The 19,290-nt window shown below is 41.0% G+C and overlaps 1 protein-coding gene across 5 annotated transcripts in view; it reads left to right on the forward strand.

The window, feature by feature from the left end:
- Window positions 1-19,290, forward strand: part of LOC146708484 (SEC14-like protein 1) — a 36,548-nt gene that overhangs the window by 11,763 nt on the left and 5,495 nt on the right. The window contains exons 3-16 of one of the 5 annotated variants that reach the window (XM_085460401.1): window positions 6,618-6,767; window positions 6,998-7,129; window positions 9,658-9,786; window positions 10,218-10,482; window positions 10,989-11,098; window positions 11,341-11,530; window positions 12,164-12,252; window positions 12,722-12,792; window positions 14,555-14,726; window positions 15,789-15,935; window positions 16,040-16,174; window positions 17,460-17,711; window positions 17,809-17,987; window positions 18,137-18,377. In XM_085460401.1, coding sequence (XP_085316527.1) covers window positions 6,618-6,767; window positions 6,998-7,129; window positions 9,658-9,786; window positions 10,218-10,482; window positions 10,989-11,098; window positions 11,341-11,530; window positions 12,164-12,252; window positions 12,722-12,792; window positions 14,555-14,726; window positions 15,789-15,935; window positions 16,040-16,174; window positions 17,460-17,711; window positions 17,809-17,987; window positions 18,137-18,164 — 2,049 coding nt within the window. In that variant the 3' untranslated portion in view covers window positions 18,165-18,377. The other 4 variants (XM_085460396.1, XM_085460397.1, XM_085460399.1 and 1 more) reach the window with 4 other exon arrangements.

The raw sequence follows: 19,290 nt of genomic DNA on the forward strand, positions 1-19,290 counted from the left end.
ACTTGTCTCATGAATGAACATGACGTTATCTGTCATTTGGCAGCACTGGCATTTCGTCAGTGCCCAGTAATAGCCACAACTGGAACACTCATCTGCATCCTTAATGGCTTTCATTCAAATGGTTTTTGGTATCCTCTTTGCAAGGAGCGGCAAACATAACACGACCACCCCAATTTAAATATATATGGATGTGGTGGGCAATGTCAAACAAAAGTAAAAAACACGGTTCTGGGCTAGGATGTGATGTCCACCGCTATATAATGACGTCCATAACGGGTCAAACCCCGGATAGCCTGGGGTGGTGGGAGGGAACCCTTAATGATTTTTGCTACCAAATACAGGCTAACCAACGTCACACCCGTGCCAGCAGCCCTCACACAAAACCAGGTTTTGTTTGTCTTACGTCAAGGGTGGTGTTTGTTATGCAACATGTATCGGGTCTTTAAGAGGAAACCTTTTGAGAGTGGGCCTCATAAGCGTGACTTAAATACACAGAAATGACAGAAGAAAAAACTGTGTTAGTCATTGTAACTGAAGAGGAAAAGAGCCACAGTTTACTGTGTGTACGCTTGAATGGCCCTGTGAATAAAACATTAAAGTGGTTCTTGTGAATTTCCTCTGAGGCAGCGCAGCCAGATTAGCTGCTGTGTGTCAGCTTTGCTGTGCTGTGTGTGCTGGTTTGTTTTGACATTGTCTCTAATCTGTCGTAATCAAGTATCTTAATCTTAATAATGCAGCCCCCCACCGTGCCCCACCTCCTCAACGAAAATGTTCCCATTTTCCCAGACAGCTATTAAAAATAGCCGAGTCTGACCCTTGAGCGACTGTCGTCTCTGTTACACAACCATTTTCATAAGCTCCAGAGATGTGACACTACTGCCGAGGAAGCTGGAAGTGTTCTCTGATTAGTGTTAGTCCCCAGAGACCTACAGGCCAAGCATTTTCGACTTAGTCTTTAGCAGATTGACCCTAGTGTCTCTCAGGATTGACAAGGTGCCATTTTTATCTAAGACGCAGAACACCCAAGAAGTGGGATTAAGCCATGTAAAATCTGGCAGCTAAAAGAAAATGGTGTCAACCAAAAACTGGTCGCTAAGCCCTGAAAGCTTGATGAAATCCGATACACTAAAACATTTAACAGGAAATTAGCTCTTGCTTGCTATCATCTGTAATTTACCTTTATTTATTTATTTATTTATTTATTTATTTATTTATTTTAAATTAGAGACTTAAGTAGTTAGAAACATCGTGCCAGAGCTATAAAAAATATATTAGCCAGTTGGTTAATTTATGTCTTTTCATCCAGTTCAGTACTAAGCATTTTCTTATGTTGTGGCTAAGAACGTGACTCTATGTCATCAACATGTCCTCTAGTCTGCACCTGGGCTTTCGCTGGCAGATAAAGTGATAGTGCTGATGTTTTTGCGCTAAATGTTCCCAGTCGTGTTTCTTTTCCAATCTTAAGAGCAAAACTAGGTCATTTTCTGCCACCCTTGATACTTATGCGTGGTTTCTGCTAGAAAAGTTGTTAGACTCAGCAGCTTTTATTGTGTGGGGGTTGAGAGATTTAACATGGCACTATCCACCTGCTGCATGTACAGTCTGTGTTGCACAGATTGAACTGCATATCTGTGTAGGTAGAGATCTCACTGCTGATAAGAGGAGAAAGCGAATCTCTCTCTGGTGTAAATGCATCCGAACGGTCTTAAACGGTCAGAGGCAGTAGTCAGTTTGTGCAGAAAATAAAGGTTTTATGTGCTGCAAAACTTTCAGGCTTGAATTTATTAAATTGTTCCTGACGCTAACAACATACTGTAACAAGATATAACATGATTCTGTTTAGCAGTATTGTTTTAATCTTACATCTCCGATCGACCTAGGTCAGTAAAGGTAAAGATGTGCTAAGTTAGCTATTCATTTTCAGCAATCCGAAACTATGCACACTGGGCATAAAATGGGTCAGATGTCAAAACACCTCTTCAGCGCTTCTGCACAGTCGCTTGTAATTTGATTGTTGAAGATATTTTGGGAATTTTTTTTCCTGATGTTTATGTGCCAAATAGATAAAATTGTTTGAGGAACTGGAGCCAAATAAAAGAAATAAGACAACAACAAAGGCAGATTAGTCAGGTGGTTAACTACTTGGACTTTTTTCCTGAATTTGTTTGGATTGGATTTGCAGCTATATTTAAGGGTTTTTTTTGTCTTTTCTTTTTTTTTTCTATATCCCACCATTAAAGGCCAGATAATAGCTGGGCTACCTGCCAGAACTACTACTTCTTGCCTGGTATTATATTACACACACGCACTATGTGGTCCTTTGTAGTCTTAAAGTTGATTGTGTACTCCCCAGAACTCTTGGAACTTCCTGAATCTCCCTTCCTGTGCAGGATTAGCTTTATTTTCCAGACCCGTGCCTTAATCAACACTGCTGTTTTTCTCCAAAGGAGAAACTGTTTTGTGTATGCAGGAAGGATGTAAGTAACAGTATATTGTTATATATTTTCTCTCATTCACTCCTGGAAAGAACAAACAAATTCCAGGAACCATTACTCAGGGTTTGGCCACTTGAGGTATGTCTGATTCTCTAAACCGTGGAAGCTGGTGGAGGAGGGTGTCCTTAAACCTGTTCTTTAAAATACCTGGAGTCTGGAAACTTGGAAATATTTTGTTCTGTTATGTTCCAGGAAAGAGTATTGGCAAAGGGCAAATGAATATTTACAGTGGTGGAGTTTGGTTGCCATGTATGTTTGGCTTGATGTGTCATCAGTGCCTGCTTTTTATTTCAGTGACTCAATCGAGGGCGGGAAAATGTTTGTCTTGTTCCGGCTGGTTTGTTTTCTTACAGAAAACTTCTGGGTTTGGATTTCAAGTGCTGCAGGTATCAGCTTTAATAAAACACGCATCATGTTGATGGTTATACATTGTTTTTATACACTCAATTGAAACATCTAGGAAAGCCTCTTATCTTTTACCGGAACACTGGACAAGAGAAGCCCAATCTATTGTCTCAGGGATTACAAGTAGATACACTGAAACTACTTTAACCAAAACTTTAACAATATTTAATATAAGTGTCCACCGCTATAACAGCGTTGCAAAAATATATAGAAAAGCTTTTTCAGTCCCCTTTAATGGAATAACAGAAGCCAAACTATTTGTTAGCTTTCGATTGTAGGTTAATGTAGAGCAGAGTAATCATCAGGATAAATGCCAAATAGCCTGGATGTTTACTTCATGCTGGCACACATGTGCATTTAGCTGTCATTTGAGTCATGCGTGGAGAGCCAATCGTAACATGATGCATCATGTGGTGAGTTGGCACATCCGAGATAAGCTGTAGTGTTTGATAACCTCAGGCACTGGTTCTAGAAGAAGATGTTTTGGCCTTTGCCTAAAGTTTTTATTTTCAGTCCTGCATCTCATTGGTCATGGTAAAATCTTTAATTATTTATAGTTGCACCAGTGTCCAAAATATTCAGTGTATTACTGGCTTTCTGTTTAAGTATGTGATTTTTTTTCTTTTTTTGTGTTAGCCACACATTATTGTTGTTGTTATTATTATTATTATTATTATTATTATTGCGATGCATAACTGCGCACAGAAGTGAATTTACTCACACTAGTGGAGTCACTTTCTTCTGTGCAGCAAATGGCTAACAACCAATAGAAAAGAAGCCCTGTTGTTTCATGCTTTTAGCAGTCAAGAACCATCAGCTTGAGCTAAGATGCTATCATGGTGCCAAACAAGCCAAGGAGGTATTTAGAATTTGAGGATTTCTACTGAGAGAAAATTGGCCACCTTGAAGAGTCCTGGAACCTTTGTTGGACCATGTGAAAGTGTGATATGGAGCTCTATGCTAGGCGAGCTGAAGTGCTTTTACACATGGGCAGTAGAAAAGAGAGTTGCCATAATAGACCACTGGCCTATCTGTTTTTGAAACCTTCACATTTGTTATTGCCATCTTGGTGTTTGAAGCTGGACTTTATGAGCGAACGGTGGATTTGACTGAGACAGAAGTCACCGTGCACTCATTGTCTGATGACTTGTGATTTGCCAATAAGCACACCAGGGTAATCCTTTCTTCTGATTCTAATAATTGTAATTTACAAAACGAACTTCATGATTCATTTCATGACCTGAAATTAACAACTCATCAGTGATGTATTTATTGAAGTCGCAAAGAGAGGGTCTTTCCTTATCAGCCTGTACGGTCTTGGAGCCAAAGTGATTGCTTTTTTATTTTGACTCTTTTTTTTTTTTTTTAGCCGTGGACGCTGGAACTATTTTTTGCACCGTCTATGCGCTCACATGCAATATCCAGGTGCTGATTTAATTTAGGATGGTGTCTGATTTCAAAACTATTGTATTTTTTTTCACAGATAAATCCAGGCCTGAATGTCCCTCAGTGAGCCTTGAGTTAAGACAAGGTTTGAAAAGCCCCGACTTACCCAGAAGGAAAAAAGAAAAAATGTTTTCAGGAATAACCTAGAATCACGACCCTGTTTCCTGTTTTTAATAGTACAACAGCCTGGCTATTTTGGGAACACAAAGCAGTTAAAAGCTGGTTTGTTTCCGCATGAAGTGAAGGCTCTGAAGAAAACGTATTCCTCTTCATGGTTTGCTGAATGATCTGAACCATACAGGATCTAAGCCTGTCGTTGGAATGAAACCTAGTGCTGTTTGTGAAGACGTGACATTTGTGGTTGACTTTGTTGACGTATGATTTTTTTCTTTTCTTTTTTTCTTTTCTTTTTCTTTTTTAAAGGGATGAAATTGACATTTACAGTCAGTGATGTTGTGCTGACGGCAGGACAAAAACCAAACCCCCAGTGTTCCAGAGCATTGGGGCTGAAAAACAGAGCTCAGCATTCATGCAGTCAGTGCACGGTGGGCAGCTCCTCACAGGAATGCCAGGAGCTCCTGAACCCCACTGGCTGCCTCCTCCAACACAAAACTGCTGTTACTCGCCATACTAAACATTCAAAACCTCCTCTTTTGTATTTTTTATATTTTTAAATATAGAAAAGACAAATATTTTAATAGTGAATTTCGAAAGCAAATGGCTCAGTGTTTTAAGAATGTTAAACGTGAGCTTGAATTTAAAGCCTATTTCACACCAATTTGCTGTTCTATGGTTTTCAAAGGACCTCAGGGTTACTGGTTGTCCTTTGCTCCACAAAATAAAGCTCCTTTTGTCAGAGATTCAGCTGACATCCAACTCCACCAACCTCAAAAGTCTTGTGAGCAGCAGTTGATCTTCCAGTTGATCTTGTAAAGTTTGTCTACAGACTTGAATTTCACTCTATGCTTGGATATTTTGAAACCTACGGGCCATGTCTTTATGAAACGGTAAACATGCTGTGGATAGGTTTGCACCACCACATTCCCGACATTGTGTTTTCCCTTTGTTTTTGGTTCTTTCTTTCCTTCTGTGTGTGTGTGTGTGTGTGTGTGTGTGTGTGTGTGTGTGTGTGTGTGTGTGTGTGTGTGTGTGTGTGTGTGTGTGTGTGTGTGTGTGTGTGCTCTTTGAGTCATAGATAAATGCTCCCATTCATATTTTAGGGAATTAAATTTCAGGATCCAGTTTCAGACAGTACAAAAGAGGAAATATCACGTTAGTAGGATACGTGACAAGGGAGTTTCAGGCTAGTGCAATGTTGTGATAAACTTGGACTGTCTCCAGCACAAGTTATCTGGAAGATCACTGTTTTTATTTTAGACTTGCCTTTCCAGTCGTCTGTTTGGACTTGCTCCTTGCGCAACCACAGTAATCATATCTAAGATGGATGAATGTTGACGATAGAAAAAGAAGTAATGTTCCTGCACTTTGTGCCAGCAGATTCAGTTGTATAACAGCTGGCCGGCCCCTGCAATAGAGCTGAATTTGCCTGTGTTTTGCATTTATGACTAAACGCATTATGGAGCCGGTGTTGTGTTCAAGTACAAAAACTGCTATTGTGTGTTCAACCCTTTGTTGTAAAACAACTGAAAAGCGCTTCATTTGCTTTGATGCCACTGTGGTTCAGCTCAAGTAAGAAGTTTGAAAGTGTACAAAGTTGAAGGAGCTTTATTTAGCCTCTCACCTCTGCTCTACCCGTCCCACCTATTTAAATTCCTCCCTTTTAGAATACATGAAGTGTTTTCTAATGGAGTTCATGTAAACTGGCTGGTGCCATTGTTGCTGAAGTTTTCCTGAGCCTCAGTTGTTTAATTTGAAACAAGCATTAGTGCTGTTCTCTTTCCAAACTGCTGTTTATAAGCCAGTCAAATATCTCTAGTTAAGATAAAAAAAATATTCAACAGATTTTGATATACCATGAGCCCTATAATAGATGTCAGGCACTGTCGACTAACGAACCTTAATCTCTAAACGTGCCGGTGTATGAATATGTCAAATCTGTAGGCAAGAGATAAGCCCTTCGGGTTTTCTATTTAAGTCAGGCTTCTGTTGACTAATCATGTCTAGATGTCAGTTTGGAGAACAACAAAGGAAAAACACTTCTGAAAATTAACGAGTCAGCAGACTGGAATTATCCTTGGAAATCTAAAAATGTGTTTCCAGCTTAAAAGCTCTGGTGTTAACAGGCTTTGCATTTCCTCTTCTCTTTCTCAGGCTTATGAGCGCCGCTTCCCTACTTGTCACCTCATCCCCATGTTTGTGGCGAGTGACGTTGTGAATGAGGAGACCAGTGAGGATGGTTCCACCCAGAAGATTGAGCGCCGCTGTGCCCTGGATGTGGATGCCCCACGCCTTCTCAAAAGGGTTTGTTGTACTTTAGATTTCCAGCAATTGAGTATCATAAATATAGCTTTAATGCTTTACTAATGACTTTTAATATTGTTTTGAGAACAATACATTTCCGTACTCGCCATGATTGTTTTCTTTTACAGAATGTATTAGTGTTAATTTTTGCAAAGGTAGTTTTATCTTTTATTTTCAGTGTCTGTGTTTCATGCCAGTTGCATTTATAATACAAGTTCTATTGTTTACAGATTGCAGGTGTAGACTATGTCTACTTCATCCAGAAAAACACGCTGAACCGAAAGGAGAGGACTCTGCACATTGAGTCCCACAATGAGACCTTCTCCAACAGGGTTGTCGTCCACGAGACATGCTGCTATTCGGTATGTAGCATACTATGGCCTGTAAATGGCCTGTATTTATATAGCGCTTTACTATGGCCTGCATTGCATTTGTATAGCGCTTTTCTAGTCCCTAAGGACCCCAAAGCGCTTTACACTACATTCAGTCATTCACCCATTCACACACCGGCGATGGCAAGCTACATTGTAGCCACAGCTGCCCTGGGGCGCACTGACAGAGGCGAGGCTGCCGGACACTGGCGCCACCGGGCCCTCTGACCACCACCAGTAGGCAAACATGGGGTTAGTATCTTGCCCAAGGATATTTGGCATGCAGCCAGGAGGCAGCCTGGGATCGAACCACCGACCTTCTGATTAGTGGCTGACCTGCTCTGCCACCTGAGCTACAGCCACTAGTCCCTAAGGACCCCAAAGCGCTTTACATATCCAGTCATCCACCCATTCACACACACATTCACACACTGGTGATGGCAAGCTACATTGTAGCCACAGCCACCCTGGGGCGCACTGACAGAGGCGAGGCTGCCGGACACTGGCGCCACCGGGCCCTCTGACCACCACCAGTAGGCAACGGGTGAAGTGTCTTGCCCAAGGACACAACGACCAAGACTGTCCAAGCCGGGGCTCGAACCGGCAACCTTCCGATTACAAGGCGAACTCCCAACTCTTGAGCCACGATCGCCCAACTCTTGAGCCACGATCGCCCCTTACTATCAGCAATAGACATTTCAAGCAAAGAGCAAACTGTTAAAATCCCTCACTAATTTTAATGAAAGTCATTTCTCACTTGTTTCAGTGCAGCTGCTGTTTTTATCTTTAAGTAGAATCCACTCTCCTGGTTTTGCTCTACACCTAGCATGCTAACTTCTGGCATAGAAACTCAACCCTTTCACTGAAACTGCTGGAAAAATGCTCAAGAAAATGTCTTTCATGACCAGTACTGATCCTTACCACAAACACTGAGTTAGTTCAGAAAACAGACGTTTGAGGATTGTACAGGTGATCAATATGGGGCTTCCAGAGTGATCTAAAAATAACTGCAAGGATTCTTTAATCCACGTGTACCAGAACCTTGTGTCCACTTTTTTTGTTGGTCCTGTACAGCCAAGGTACATTGCAACCAATTTACATTACCATTTCCTGGTTTAAAGTAACATATTCATTTTAAGGTGGGAGAAGTGTGTATAAATTATACAAAGCAGGCTGTAACATGAAAGTGTGTATTCCTGGGGCAGGTTTTACAGAGGCAAACTAAAACCCAGATCCTGGCAGTGTGACACGCTCAACCCGTTTGGCTATTTAGGCTGACTTGTGCATACAGACAAATGAGCAAACACTGACATGTTCTGTAACGCTGTTGTTCACCTGCTGAATGGCAAGCTGCCACCAGCACAGCCATGTTGATGTTTGTGCCTCCTTTAATCTCTTCCCTGCATCCATGATTGGACTACCACTGAGCCTGCTTCTGTTTGTCTCGGCCCATCTTTCCTTGTGAATTATTTAGTCGTCTGCATTCTGCTTGGTTACTCACAAAATACTGAAATGAAACCAGCATCTCTTTACTTTCTTTCTGCACTATGCGAAACTGTGACTCCAGATGAGCTTATTTATGAATGCATGTGTGCTGAGTTAATGAGGTCAAGCACATTGAGTTAGCCTCCAACCAACTGGAGTGCTAATTTTAGGTCTAAGGCCAAACAGAGGCTTATACTGTGTACTTTAACATGCTGTGATAACAGTAACCAGGATGGACAGTGCTGTTAGACTGAGCTAATGGACCGGGCTAAAGATGAAATATTTTGGTAGTCAAGGGTGAACACGTTACCATCATTATGGCTTTAGAAGCGTGTGACTCTTTATTTACTGATATTGTAGCTTGTGACAAAAAACATTTTTAAATGTATTTCAACAAAAATGTCATTTTGATTCAAGTGTCATCCTAACAAATCCTTCTAGAACCATCATAGATCTAAGATATATGCAGTGTAGAGTGCTATATACTGGCCAGCCAGTCCTTACTACTGCAGTTTGGCCTGAAAACAACACTTTAAGGATTGTGCATAAAAGTCTAGCGGACAAATATAAAATTATTCAAGTCACTGAATTTGATGAGTTTGTTTATGCTTATGTTTATGTTTTTTTTATGTCCCTGACCCACAGAAACTAATGTTGAGTTTCTCTCCCACTCACTTTAATAACTTCAAAAAGCCATAACTTCAAAAAGAAATAAATTCCAGTTGCCGAGCATGATTGTAGAATGATTTTTGCTATTGCCGAAGATGACCTTCACACAGCACTGAGGGAAATGTGTGTATTTCAAGCTTCATGACTGTTCATGTGTGAAATGCTGGCTAATTTTAACATGGACAGACTGACACACAGACTCCCACTCACAGTGCTCTGTGTGAAAATTGCTTTCTTTGTGCGTCATCATGTAATGAAGCTGGGTGTATGGTTACCATAGTAACATGGTTATGCGGTTCTGTGTTGCTTACAGCTTTAATATAATGTGTGTGTGTGTGTGTGTGTGTGTGTGTGTGTGTGTCCAGGTCCACCCGGAGAATGAAGACTGGACGTGTTTTGAGCAAACCGCCAGTCTGGACATCAAGTCCTTCTTCGGCTTTGAGAGCACCGTGGAAAAGATTGCTATGAAGCAGTATGCCAGCAGTATCAAAAAGGTGTGTTTGTGTGTGCTTATTGTTTCATCCCGTCATTTATGTGTGAATGTACCGATGCACAGTAACATTAAACAACACAATGACTGCGTTATGAATTATTCAGATCTCACTCTGTCCTACGAGGTTAGATGTTTCTGGAACATGACTCAGTCCATCTCACACTGTAATTGCATAAATAAGCTTGTGTAAACTTTTAGACTGGACAGGGCTCTTTTGTTGTGAACCCAGTGAGTCATCCACCTTCATTAATGAACAATGTAGAATACAGTCCTTTCATTTTTTCCTTCTGTTTTCATTAGCTGATGCTTCAGTTTAAAATGACGCTTTAGTTGGAAAATGCTAAACGCTACATGGCCTTTCTTGGTTGAATAAAAACACATGTAGATCATGTTTTTCGGTATTCTCACACTTGTTTTCCTTCCTTCTAACAGGGAAAAGAAATCATAGAATACTACCTAAAGGAGCTGGATGATGAGGGGCTCACTCATGTGCCCCGCTGGAGTCCCTCCTCTCATTCCCTGCCTCTCTCCAGCCCCACCAGCCTCTCAACGAACCAACCTGAGCTTGGAATCGTGCCTGCCGATTCAGTCCCACTGTCTGCAGATGCCAGGGATGGACCCTCACAGGATGCAAAGCAGGACAGCAACTTGCTTCAGAACGACAGCCTCGCAGAGATTCTGCCGGGGACACCAGAAGGTCTGTACCTGAAGATTCAGAAAATGAATCCTAGAAGCTTATTTTAGAATTGTGTATATAATTATATTCTGCAAAAAATGGCTAATATTGAAATCGTATTGTGTAACTAAATTTGGAGGGACATTTTATTTGGTTTATACCACTGCCGCAACAGTTTGTCATCTGCAAGCATCGTTGGAAAAAAAACAACAACCAGTTAGACAACTTTGGTGAATAATTTAAATAACTGAGGAAAAGTAGTTGCTCAAGAATGGGATGGGTGTGAGAATGGAATTCAGCATCTTGAAAAGTTGTTTACAGTTATGGATGTAATTTCTGAAAAAACATATTTCTTATTGTGAATCGTGACATCCAATTACATATCTGTTGACAGCTAGGGCAAGGCCTTGTTTACAGAATCTAAGATTTTCATTAGAATTTGTGATTTATTGGTGATATTTCAGTAAGTTTATTACACATTAATTTACTATCCAGCAGTCTAACTTTTTGTGTTTTTTATGTTGCAGACAAGCTGGATGCAGACTATATCAAACGTTACCTGGGTGACCTGACACCCCTGCAGGAGAGTTGCCTGATCAGACTGCGCAAGTGGCTTCAGGAGACACACAAGGGAAAGGTACTGCACTGTTTCTCAAAAGGAATAATAACAAAACATGACTGGATACATTATTGATACATTTTGATACATTTGAGTTAGTTATTGCTAAAAGTAATATTTAGCACTACTACTCTATCTTAGCTAGGCTACTGATAATGTTGTATTTTACATTAACTATTCACAAATTAGCTTTATAATGTCTTTAAATAACAGTGATGTGTTTTATGGTGGCAAGTGTAACCATTTCCAACTCTGTTCAGATCCCTAAAGATGAGCACATCCTTCGTTTCTTGCGGGCCAGAGATTTCAACATGGATAAAGCGCGGGAGATCTTGTGCCAGTCTCTGACCTGGAGGAAGCAGCACCAGGTGGACTACTTGCTGGAAACCTGGAGCTCCCCACAGGTTCTTCAGGACTACTACACCGGCGGCTGGCACCACCACGACAAAGGTGGGTTGGTATTTACAGCCGCAACTAAAGATAATTTTATTAGGCATACTGAAATCTTGCATGTGCATCAGTATGGAAACACATGATCTTATGACTTGTGTAGAGCTAAACTTGCACTGTTCCGTAGAGGAGACTCCACTTACACAATCATGCAGTCGTGTTTGCAGTTTTTCAACATAATGTTTTCTTATGTGACTTTACAGTGTAAACAGATCTCAACCATTCTTAGCAACCCGCAGCTCTCAGCCAAGTGTGTAAAATAAAAATGATCTAGCTTGTTGGTGCTACTTGGTTACCCAAATAGTACACACACTCTCACAGTGACAGTCTTCTTTGGAGTAGATTCCTTGGATTCCTTATTTGGGAAAAGAATGAACGTATAAGTCAAACAAAGCTTTTATGTTGCCACACCAGAGCCTATTTAATCTTCTCATTTCCAATTTTCCACAAGTATTAGCCTTGTATCAACAGGGACAAAACATGAAAGCATTCCTCAGTGTACACAATAACTTGTCTTATGTAACAAGAGCAGATGGCCAGCAATGCTGACCTTTCCACTTAGCTTGTAGTCTTTGTGGAATGTAAATTATGTGATATACCATGTAAACATTTATTTAATTTTTAATTTTTCAGACGGCCGTCCTTTGTATATCCTGAGGCTTGGCCAGATGGACACCAAAGGACTGGTGCGCGCTCTCGGGGAGGAGTCTTTGCTCAGACATGTATGTAAAACACACTGTACTGCAGTTAAGGTTTTGTGTTTGTAGTGCAGGTTGATGAGTTTATAGGTCAGACAGGGTTTCTGCCACAATATTTGTTAACTCCTGCTTCTTTGAATTGCACAGGACAATTTGATAACGCACTCATTAATTTACCCCTGTTATCACCCTGATGCTTTGTTCTATTAGTTGCATTTCTACACACAGTTGGTGCAAGAGAGAGAAAAAGTGGGCAATTCAGGCCAGGCAGGCCGCTGGGTTTGTAATACACGGGCGGAAGCGCTGGGTCAGGTCGGTTTTGGATTACAGGTTAGGGAATTAATGTCCGGTGGCATTTCCTGACAGGTAAATTAACACCAGGCTATATACAGAACACAGGCTGTGTAAAGGGTGCTGATTTATAATGTTGCAGTCACTGTGGAGTGGAGTCTGGGAGCCAAGTGTGTCAAATGTACAATTCATGTCACTGCAGGTGCTTTCTATCAATGAGGAGGGTCTGAGACGCTGTGAGGAGAACACAAAGGTGTTTGGTCGGCCAATCAGGTAAACCTTTACAACCTGTCAATATGTTAGATTGTTGAAAAAATCTTGGACCTCTATTATTCACAATATTTGTAAACCAATATATCTCTGCCTCTCAAAGGTGATACTACGTTATATTCCACTGGTCCTTGCTTTAAATCTGCAGACTGTCTTTGAGTTTAGTTCAAGAAAAGAGTAAAACTGAAATGCATCACATATTCAAACAGGGCTTTGACTGGAAGCTCAATTCACAAGTTGTTCCTTGTGGAACAACTCAAGAAAACTGAAGATAAAGACCTGATATAAATACATATGTACTATATACAGAAACAAATTGCTCTTTCTTCTGTTACTCATAACACCGTTGTACAATTTCCTGTTTTGTCTGTTTGTTTATTGTGATGTTTTATATAAATATAAAACCTACATTTGTTAAACTGTGCTGTGCTTCATCACAAGTGATACTTTTCTCGCTTGATGTTACATCATACAATAGTTTGATAGTCCTCCATAACAAACAGGAGAGTATCCCTGTGTGACGTTGACTTAAAAGGCTCTATTTCAAAAACTGTTATCTCTGCTCTCTGGTTACTTTTAAACACAGTACCTGGTCTCACATCACAGTATGACAGAGGCTGCGCCTCTTATTCACAATGACCTTAGAAAAACTGGTCTCAATTCTTTTGCTGCTTCAGAAAAGTAATGTACTACTGAAAAATAATTTATTAGAACATTTTAAAAGGTAACATTTACATGTCATCACCCACGATTTTCTTAATTCTGAAAATTATTATTTTTGTACTATTTCTGTGTTGTTAAGATTGTTTTTTTTTTTTTAATTTTGTTTTTACTTTCATGTATCTAATACCTGTTTAGCAAAAATTGCTATTACTCTTTTTTTAATCGGTTGTTGCATATGAAGGAACCATTTCAGCATACTTTATTTCCAGCTTCTGGAGTTTCAGAACTTGCAGGTTTACTTGTTTGTTTGTTTGTTTTTTGCTGTTTTTATACATTATGCCAGTCTAAATTAATTTAGATGTTTTTGTTGTTTTTTTTGTTTGTTTTTTAAGAAGCCTCCGTAGTGGTTCAGAGTATGAAGACAGAATTCACTGCCTGTGATCTAGACAGTTAATATGAACTAATAACACAGTGTCAGTGTTGACAAAGAAAAATAATCAGCATCAGTGGTAGGTATAGTCCAGTGCTTGTGTAAAACGGCTTTGAATGTGGTCATAGGTGAATATAAATGCAGGTTAAAAGCAGCTTAAAAACATGCAAGCCGTTTTAGATTCGGTTCAGCAGTCAGAACTGGGCACAGGTACACACACAAACACACACACACTATGAGTGAGTCCAGAGCAGAATTTATCTCCCCCAAAATGGAAAGCGCACATGAGGCTCGACTTTCAGGGGACTCATTCAGATGGCAACTGACAGAGTGAGCGGGAGGGAACAGAGATGGTATCTGTCATCTGTCAGCTCTCTGAAGCAGCAGCAAGAGGAGGAGGAGGAGGTGCCTGGGATAAGAGCTGCGCAGGAAGGCATGTGAACTATGAGAGGCTGTCACGTCACAGCACTCTGCCAGGACAGATAGAAGGAAAGGAAGAATGTGCTGCAAGGGTTGGAGGGTTCCAGAATTAGCAAGCACTGCCTTCACCACTTAAGCTTCACTTCAGAGTGACAAGTGCTAAGTGGTCAAAAAGAGGCCGTAGCCCATTTATGGGTTTGTGGCTGTCCTTATACACACACATCCCTAATCCTCTCATGTCCTCTTCTCTAGCTGTTGGACATGTCTAGTAGATCTGGAGGGGCTGAACATGCGTCACCTATGGCGACCAGGAGTCAAGGCGCTGCTGAGGATCATCGAGGTCGTGGAGGCAAATTACCCTGAGACTCTAGGACGGCTGCTTATATTGAGAGCTCCAAGAGTCTTCCCAGTCCTTTGGACACTGGTGAGACCCAGGATAAGACTAACTCAGACCCTGTGGGGTCATCGTGTTACAGCACCGGATTATGCATACAGTGACTTTTCAGTCTGTTTCACACCCTTATTTTGACACATGCAGAAGTTGCCAGTATTCACAAATGTGTAGTATTTGCTAAGCAGTGGCAACAGCAGCATCGTTGGCCCCAAATGGAAATAAGAGCTTTCAAGTCCCGGAAGTTCTGCTGGGTTCTACTTAAGGTGACAGGATCCCAGCAAACAGAGTATGGTTGCATCTGGTAGTGTGGACAAGACAGTTGTGCAGATGGACTGAAATTTGTAGGTTACAGGTTTGGCATGTGAAGGATCGCTTTACTCTGGCAAAAATGAAGAGCCACCTCTAAAATCACCTTCTAGCTGTTTGACCTGTATTTCTTTTTAATTGGTTTTCCATCATATTGTGACAATACATGTCTAGGTTGTGGATTTGAATTGGCAGGAGTCAGTTTTCCCTGTTACACATAGCTTAGGCGGCAGAAGATAGGTTACAGGTTAGCCTGTACTTGATGCATGATGATAACGTTCCTGCTTTCTTTACAGTCTTTGGAAAAGAGCCAAGCTTTGTCCTGCAGTGTTGACTTTTAAAATGGTTCTACTTTTTAAATGTAGAGCACTGACTCAATATGTAGAATGAGGGACAAGGGATAAAAATGCTGTGCAGTCACACATAAAATAGGACACCTGGTCACCTAGCTCTGCTGCCTATTGACTGCTCATGCAAAAAGCACGTCACAAAAGACTTCAGTTTGTTTTATAGTGTTTACCTTCCTGACTTAATTAAGTCATGTATTTTAAACATGGGTTTGACTGGTTATTTAAAGGTAGAATTGTTGCATATTATTGCATTATTACATTATTGCTTTAATTAACCAAGAAACTGGTTAAACAACTTCCTTGTTTTAGCATTTATAAGGTTTAGGGTGGGAAAGGAATGTGGATTGTTATCAAACACAAGTTTCATATGCTGCACCAGTATTTCCTCATGTTACTGCAGGCATGTCATGCATTTAATATCTGCCTTCTCCCTCAGGTGAGCCCATTTATTGATGAAAACACCCGCAAGAAGTTCTTGATCTACGCAGGCAATGACTATCAGGGTGCTGGAGGTCTCGTGGACTACATAGACAAGGAAATTATTCCGGATTTCTTGGGAGGAGAGTGCATGGTGAGAGTCACTGTAAGATTTAAACTCAGAGTAAAAATTGATCCTAAAACATGACACCACCCACATCAAGTTTTCCTTTACTGACCCAGTGTACACGTGTGCTTTTTTCTTTGCAGTGTGAGGTACCGGAGGGTGGCCTGGTTCCCAAGTCCATGTACCGCACAGCCGAGGAGGTCGAGAACGAGGACATCCGTCTGTGGACTGAGATGATCTATCAAAGCGCCAGCATCTTCAAAGGAGCTCCGCATGAGGTGAGGCTGAATGCACGGAAAGTAAAAGAAAACGATGGAAGGCCTGTGTAGCTCTGATATGAATAGTAGGTCAGGACAACAGAGAACTGCACAGTGCCTCTGATGGAGGTGTTGTGAAACTTTCTGCCACCTAGTGGTTGTAACTTGTTAAACGCATCTTAGGTAAATTCTGAATTCAGACGACGAACACATGTAGCGTGACTTTGAAATATAATCTGCCTGCAGTGATGTGGCGTAACCTCGTGTTGCATGATTTATACCAAAGGGACACTGTCAAACATAATCACCCAGCTGGAAAGGGCTTTGCTTTTTATCTTAATGGTCTCAGACCGTCACGCAAATGAACCATTTTATTTCACTGCTTTTGGTAACTGAGTTCTCTAGTTTACTGTTTACCTGAAGTTTGTATATGGAAAGTCATTTATAGCCTTTTGAGACCCAGACTATTCATGCATGTCCTCTGTAGTGGACACACAAACTGTTTTTTGTTTTCTCTGTTCTCAAGAGGATGTAGTATTTTTCTAAGCTTGATGTTTCAAGTTGCTTTTAGACTACAAGCCCTTAGGGGTCCTTGGGGACTAGTAAAGCGCTATATAAATACAGGCCATTTACCATTTTACAAGCCAGTTTCCTCCTAGTAGCAAGTTTGATCTTAATCTCAGCAGTCACCGGGCCTAAAAACTGCATTCATATGTCATATGTTTTAGATACTTCTCTTTCCCCTCTTGAAGTGATACCATTTTCCCACATATTTGAGTACATACATATTTTACATATGTGCACAGAGATTAATGGATGCTAACAGCATCAAAACTAGTGCTTATACCAGGGTGTCCAACTCCAGGCCTCAAGGGCCGGTGTCCTCCAGGTTTTAGATATCACATTGGGTCAACACACCGGAATCAAATGATTAGTTCATTACCAGCCCTCTGTAGAGCTTTAAGATGTTGAGGAGGTAATTTAGCCATTTAAATCAGTTGTGTTGGGTCAAGGACACATCTAAAACCTGCAGGACACCAGCACTTGAGCCCTGGAGTTATTATTATTATTATTATTATTATTACCGGTATTATTATTATTATCATTATCATAAGTGTGGTGTCCTGGGGTTGGACACCTCTGGCCTAGATCATCAAAAGTGACAGGTAAAGAGTTATTTTCCCACACGTCTTCACAGCCGTACTTCTTTTTGCAATCAGTCGATTCACTTTTAATGCCAAAAACATCATCTTATACAGCCCATGCACTTTATGTAAACCTGCTTAATATCTTCCACCCCCATCAGATTGTGATCGAGATCATCGATGCCTCCTCGGTTATTACCTGGGATTTCGATGTGTGCAAAGGCGACATTGTTTTCAACATCTACCACTCAAAGCGAGCTCCGCAAGTACCACGCAAAGATACCCTGGGAGCCCACGGCATCACCTCCCCAGGAGGCAACAACGTGCAGCTCATTGACAAGTCCTGGACGCTGGGTCAGGATTACAGCATGGTCGAGTCTCCGCTCACCTGCAAGGAGGGCGAGAGTGTGCAGGTTGGTTTATGATCGTGAACTTTTGATGTCTTCTTGGATCATTGTTACTTCTACAGATCCTCATTTTTGCTTGTTTGTACTTTGAATCCTTCCTCAGGGTTCCCACATAACGAGGTGGCCGGGTTTCTACATCCTCCAGTGGAAGTTCCACAACATGGCGGCCTGCTCGGCCACCAACCTGCCCAGAGTGGATGACGTGCTGGCCACCCTCCAGGTCTCCTCACACAAGTGTAAAGTCATGTACTACACTGAGGTGTTGGGCTCTGAGGACTTCAGGTTAGTGTGTGGGTGAACGATGGAGACATTTATATGCGTCTGTGATGTGTAAATATGTCATGTATTCATATTTTTGCTGTTTTGATAAGGTTTTTATTTTAGACATCATCCATTTATTACTGCTCATTTTCACTCCTGTCTTCTTTCAGTTTTCCCTCTCTACAATCCTCCACATAGTGCCACGTATGACATTTGGTACTTGAATGAATGAAATCTTTAATGTTGCTAAGACGACTGAAATGCCTTTGGAGTATAATGAGTTTTCCAGACCCACAGTTTTGAGATGAGGATACTGTTCCCTTGCTTGAAGACGACTTTAATCAAGCTTTTTCTTTCCAATCCACTCCTGTTCTATCGCTCACAACCCCCTCCTCCTGCTCTGTCTTCTTCCTGTGAAGAACGGCTTGCTGTGATGTGCAGAGTTTGTAAGTGGCTCGGTGTTTGCCCCTTTTTCTTTAGCACTAGCTCATCATCATCGCTGCTTTTGGCTGCTAATCTGAGTGCCCTTCTCCTTCCCTCCCTCCATGGCAGTCTTGCTTCTGATGCTGCAAAGAGATGCTAATTTGCATCTGTTCTTGCTTATGACTTTTGTTAGCGTTGGCTAACAGGATGTTGTTGCTTTCTTCACACTGAGGAAAGAATCCGGTGCAACCTGCTGGCATTAATCACCCTGCTTGCATAACTAAAACTCTCAGGATTACTTGATTTGGTTAACTTCAGCAAACAGCCGCCCAACTGACACGCACATACACACTGTCATTTTCTGACTTGTATTTGCTTTTCTTCACTCATCACATTGCACTACCAGCTCAGTCTCACTTTGCTTTCAGTGCACACGCTGCTTCAGTTTATTTTATCTTCAAAAACAGACTTGGCGTGATCATCTAACTCATACTAGTAGTTTTTAACAAGATGTTTTGATAAAGGTTGATATTTACACTTCTGAGTATGTGAAATGCCTTCTTGAGTGAAGTAAATGTAGAATTTAGGGCAATATTTCTTCCCATGTCTGTAATGTATAATACATGCCATAACAGTAAGTCTCTACCTTTTTATGGCTCCTTATATTGTAGAGTTGGGAGTTAAAGGATTCCTGTGAACTAAAGTCATCCTCGTTAAAGCTGCTCTTTTTATTCATTTTTAATTCTCTGGTGAGTCCCTCAGACTTATCTAGGTCTGTTTCAATTACTTAGGATGGGTTATTACGGTTAACAGTTAAAAGGAATCAAAAATGAATAACATTTATGCAAGTTGAGGTACCGCGGGTCATAATCATCCATAACCATTTTTATGGAGGATTTAA

This window comes from Copadichromis virginalis, linkage group LG6, assembly GCF_057382275.1.
Source record: "Copadichromis virginalis isolate Kocher_CV1m ecotype Utaka linkage group LG6, C_Virginalis_male_GT1.1, whole genome shotgun sequence".
In the NCBI taxonomy this organism is placed as follows: domain Eukaryota; kingdom Metazoa; phylum Chordata; class Actinopteri; order Cichliformes; family Cichlidae; genus Copadichromis; species Copadichromis virginalis.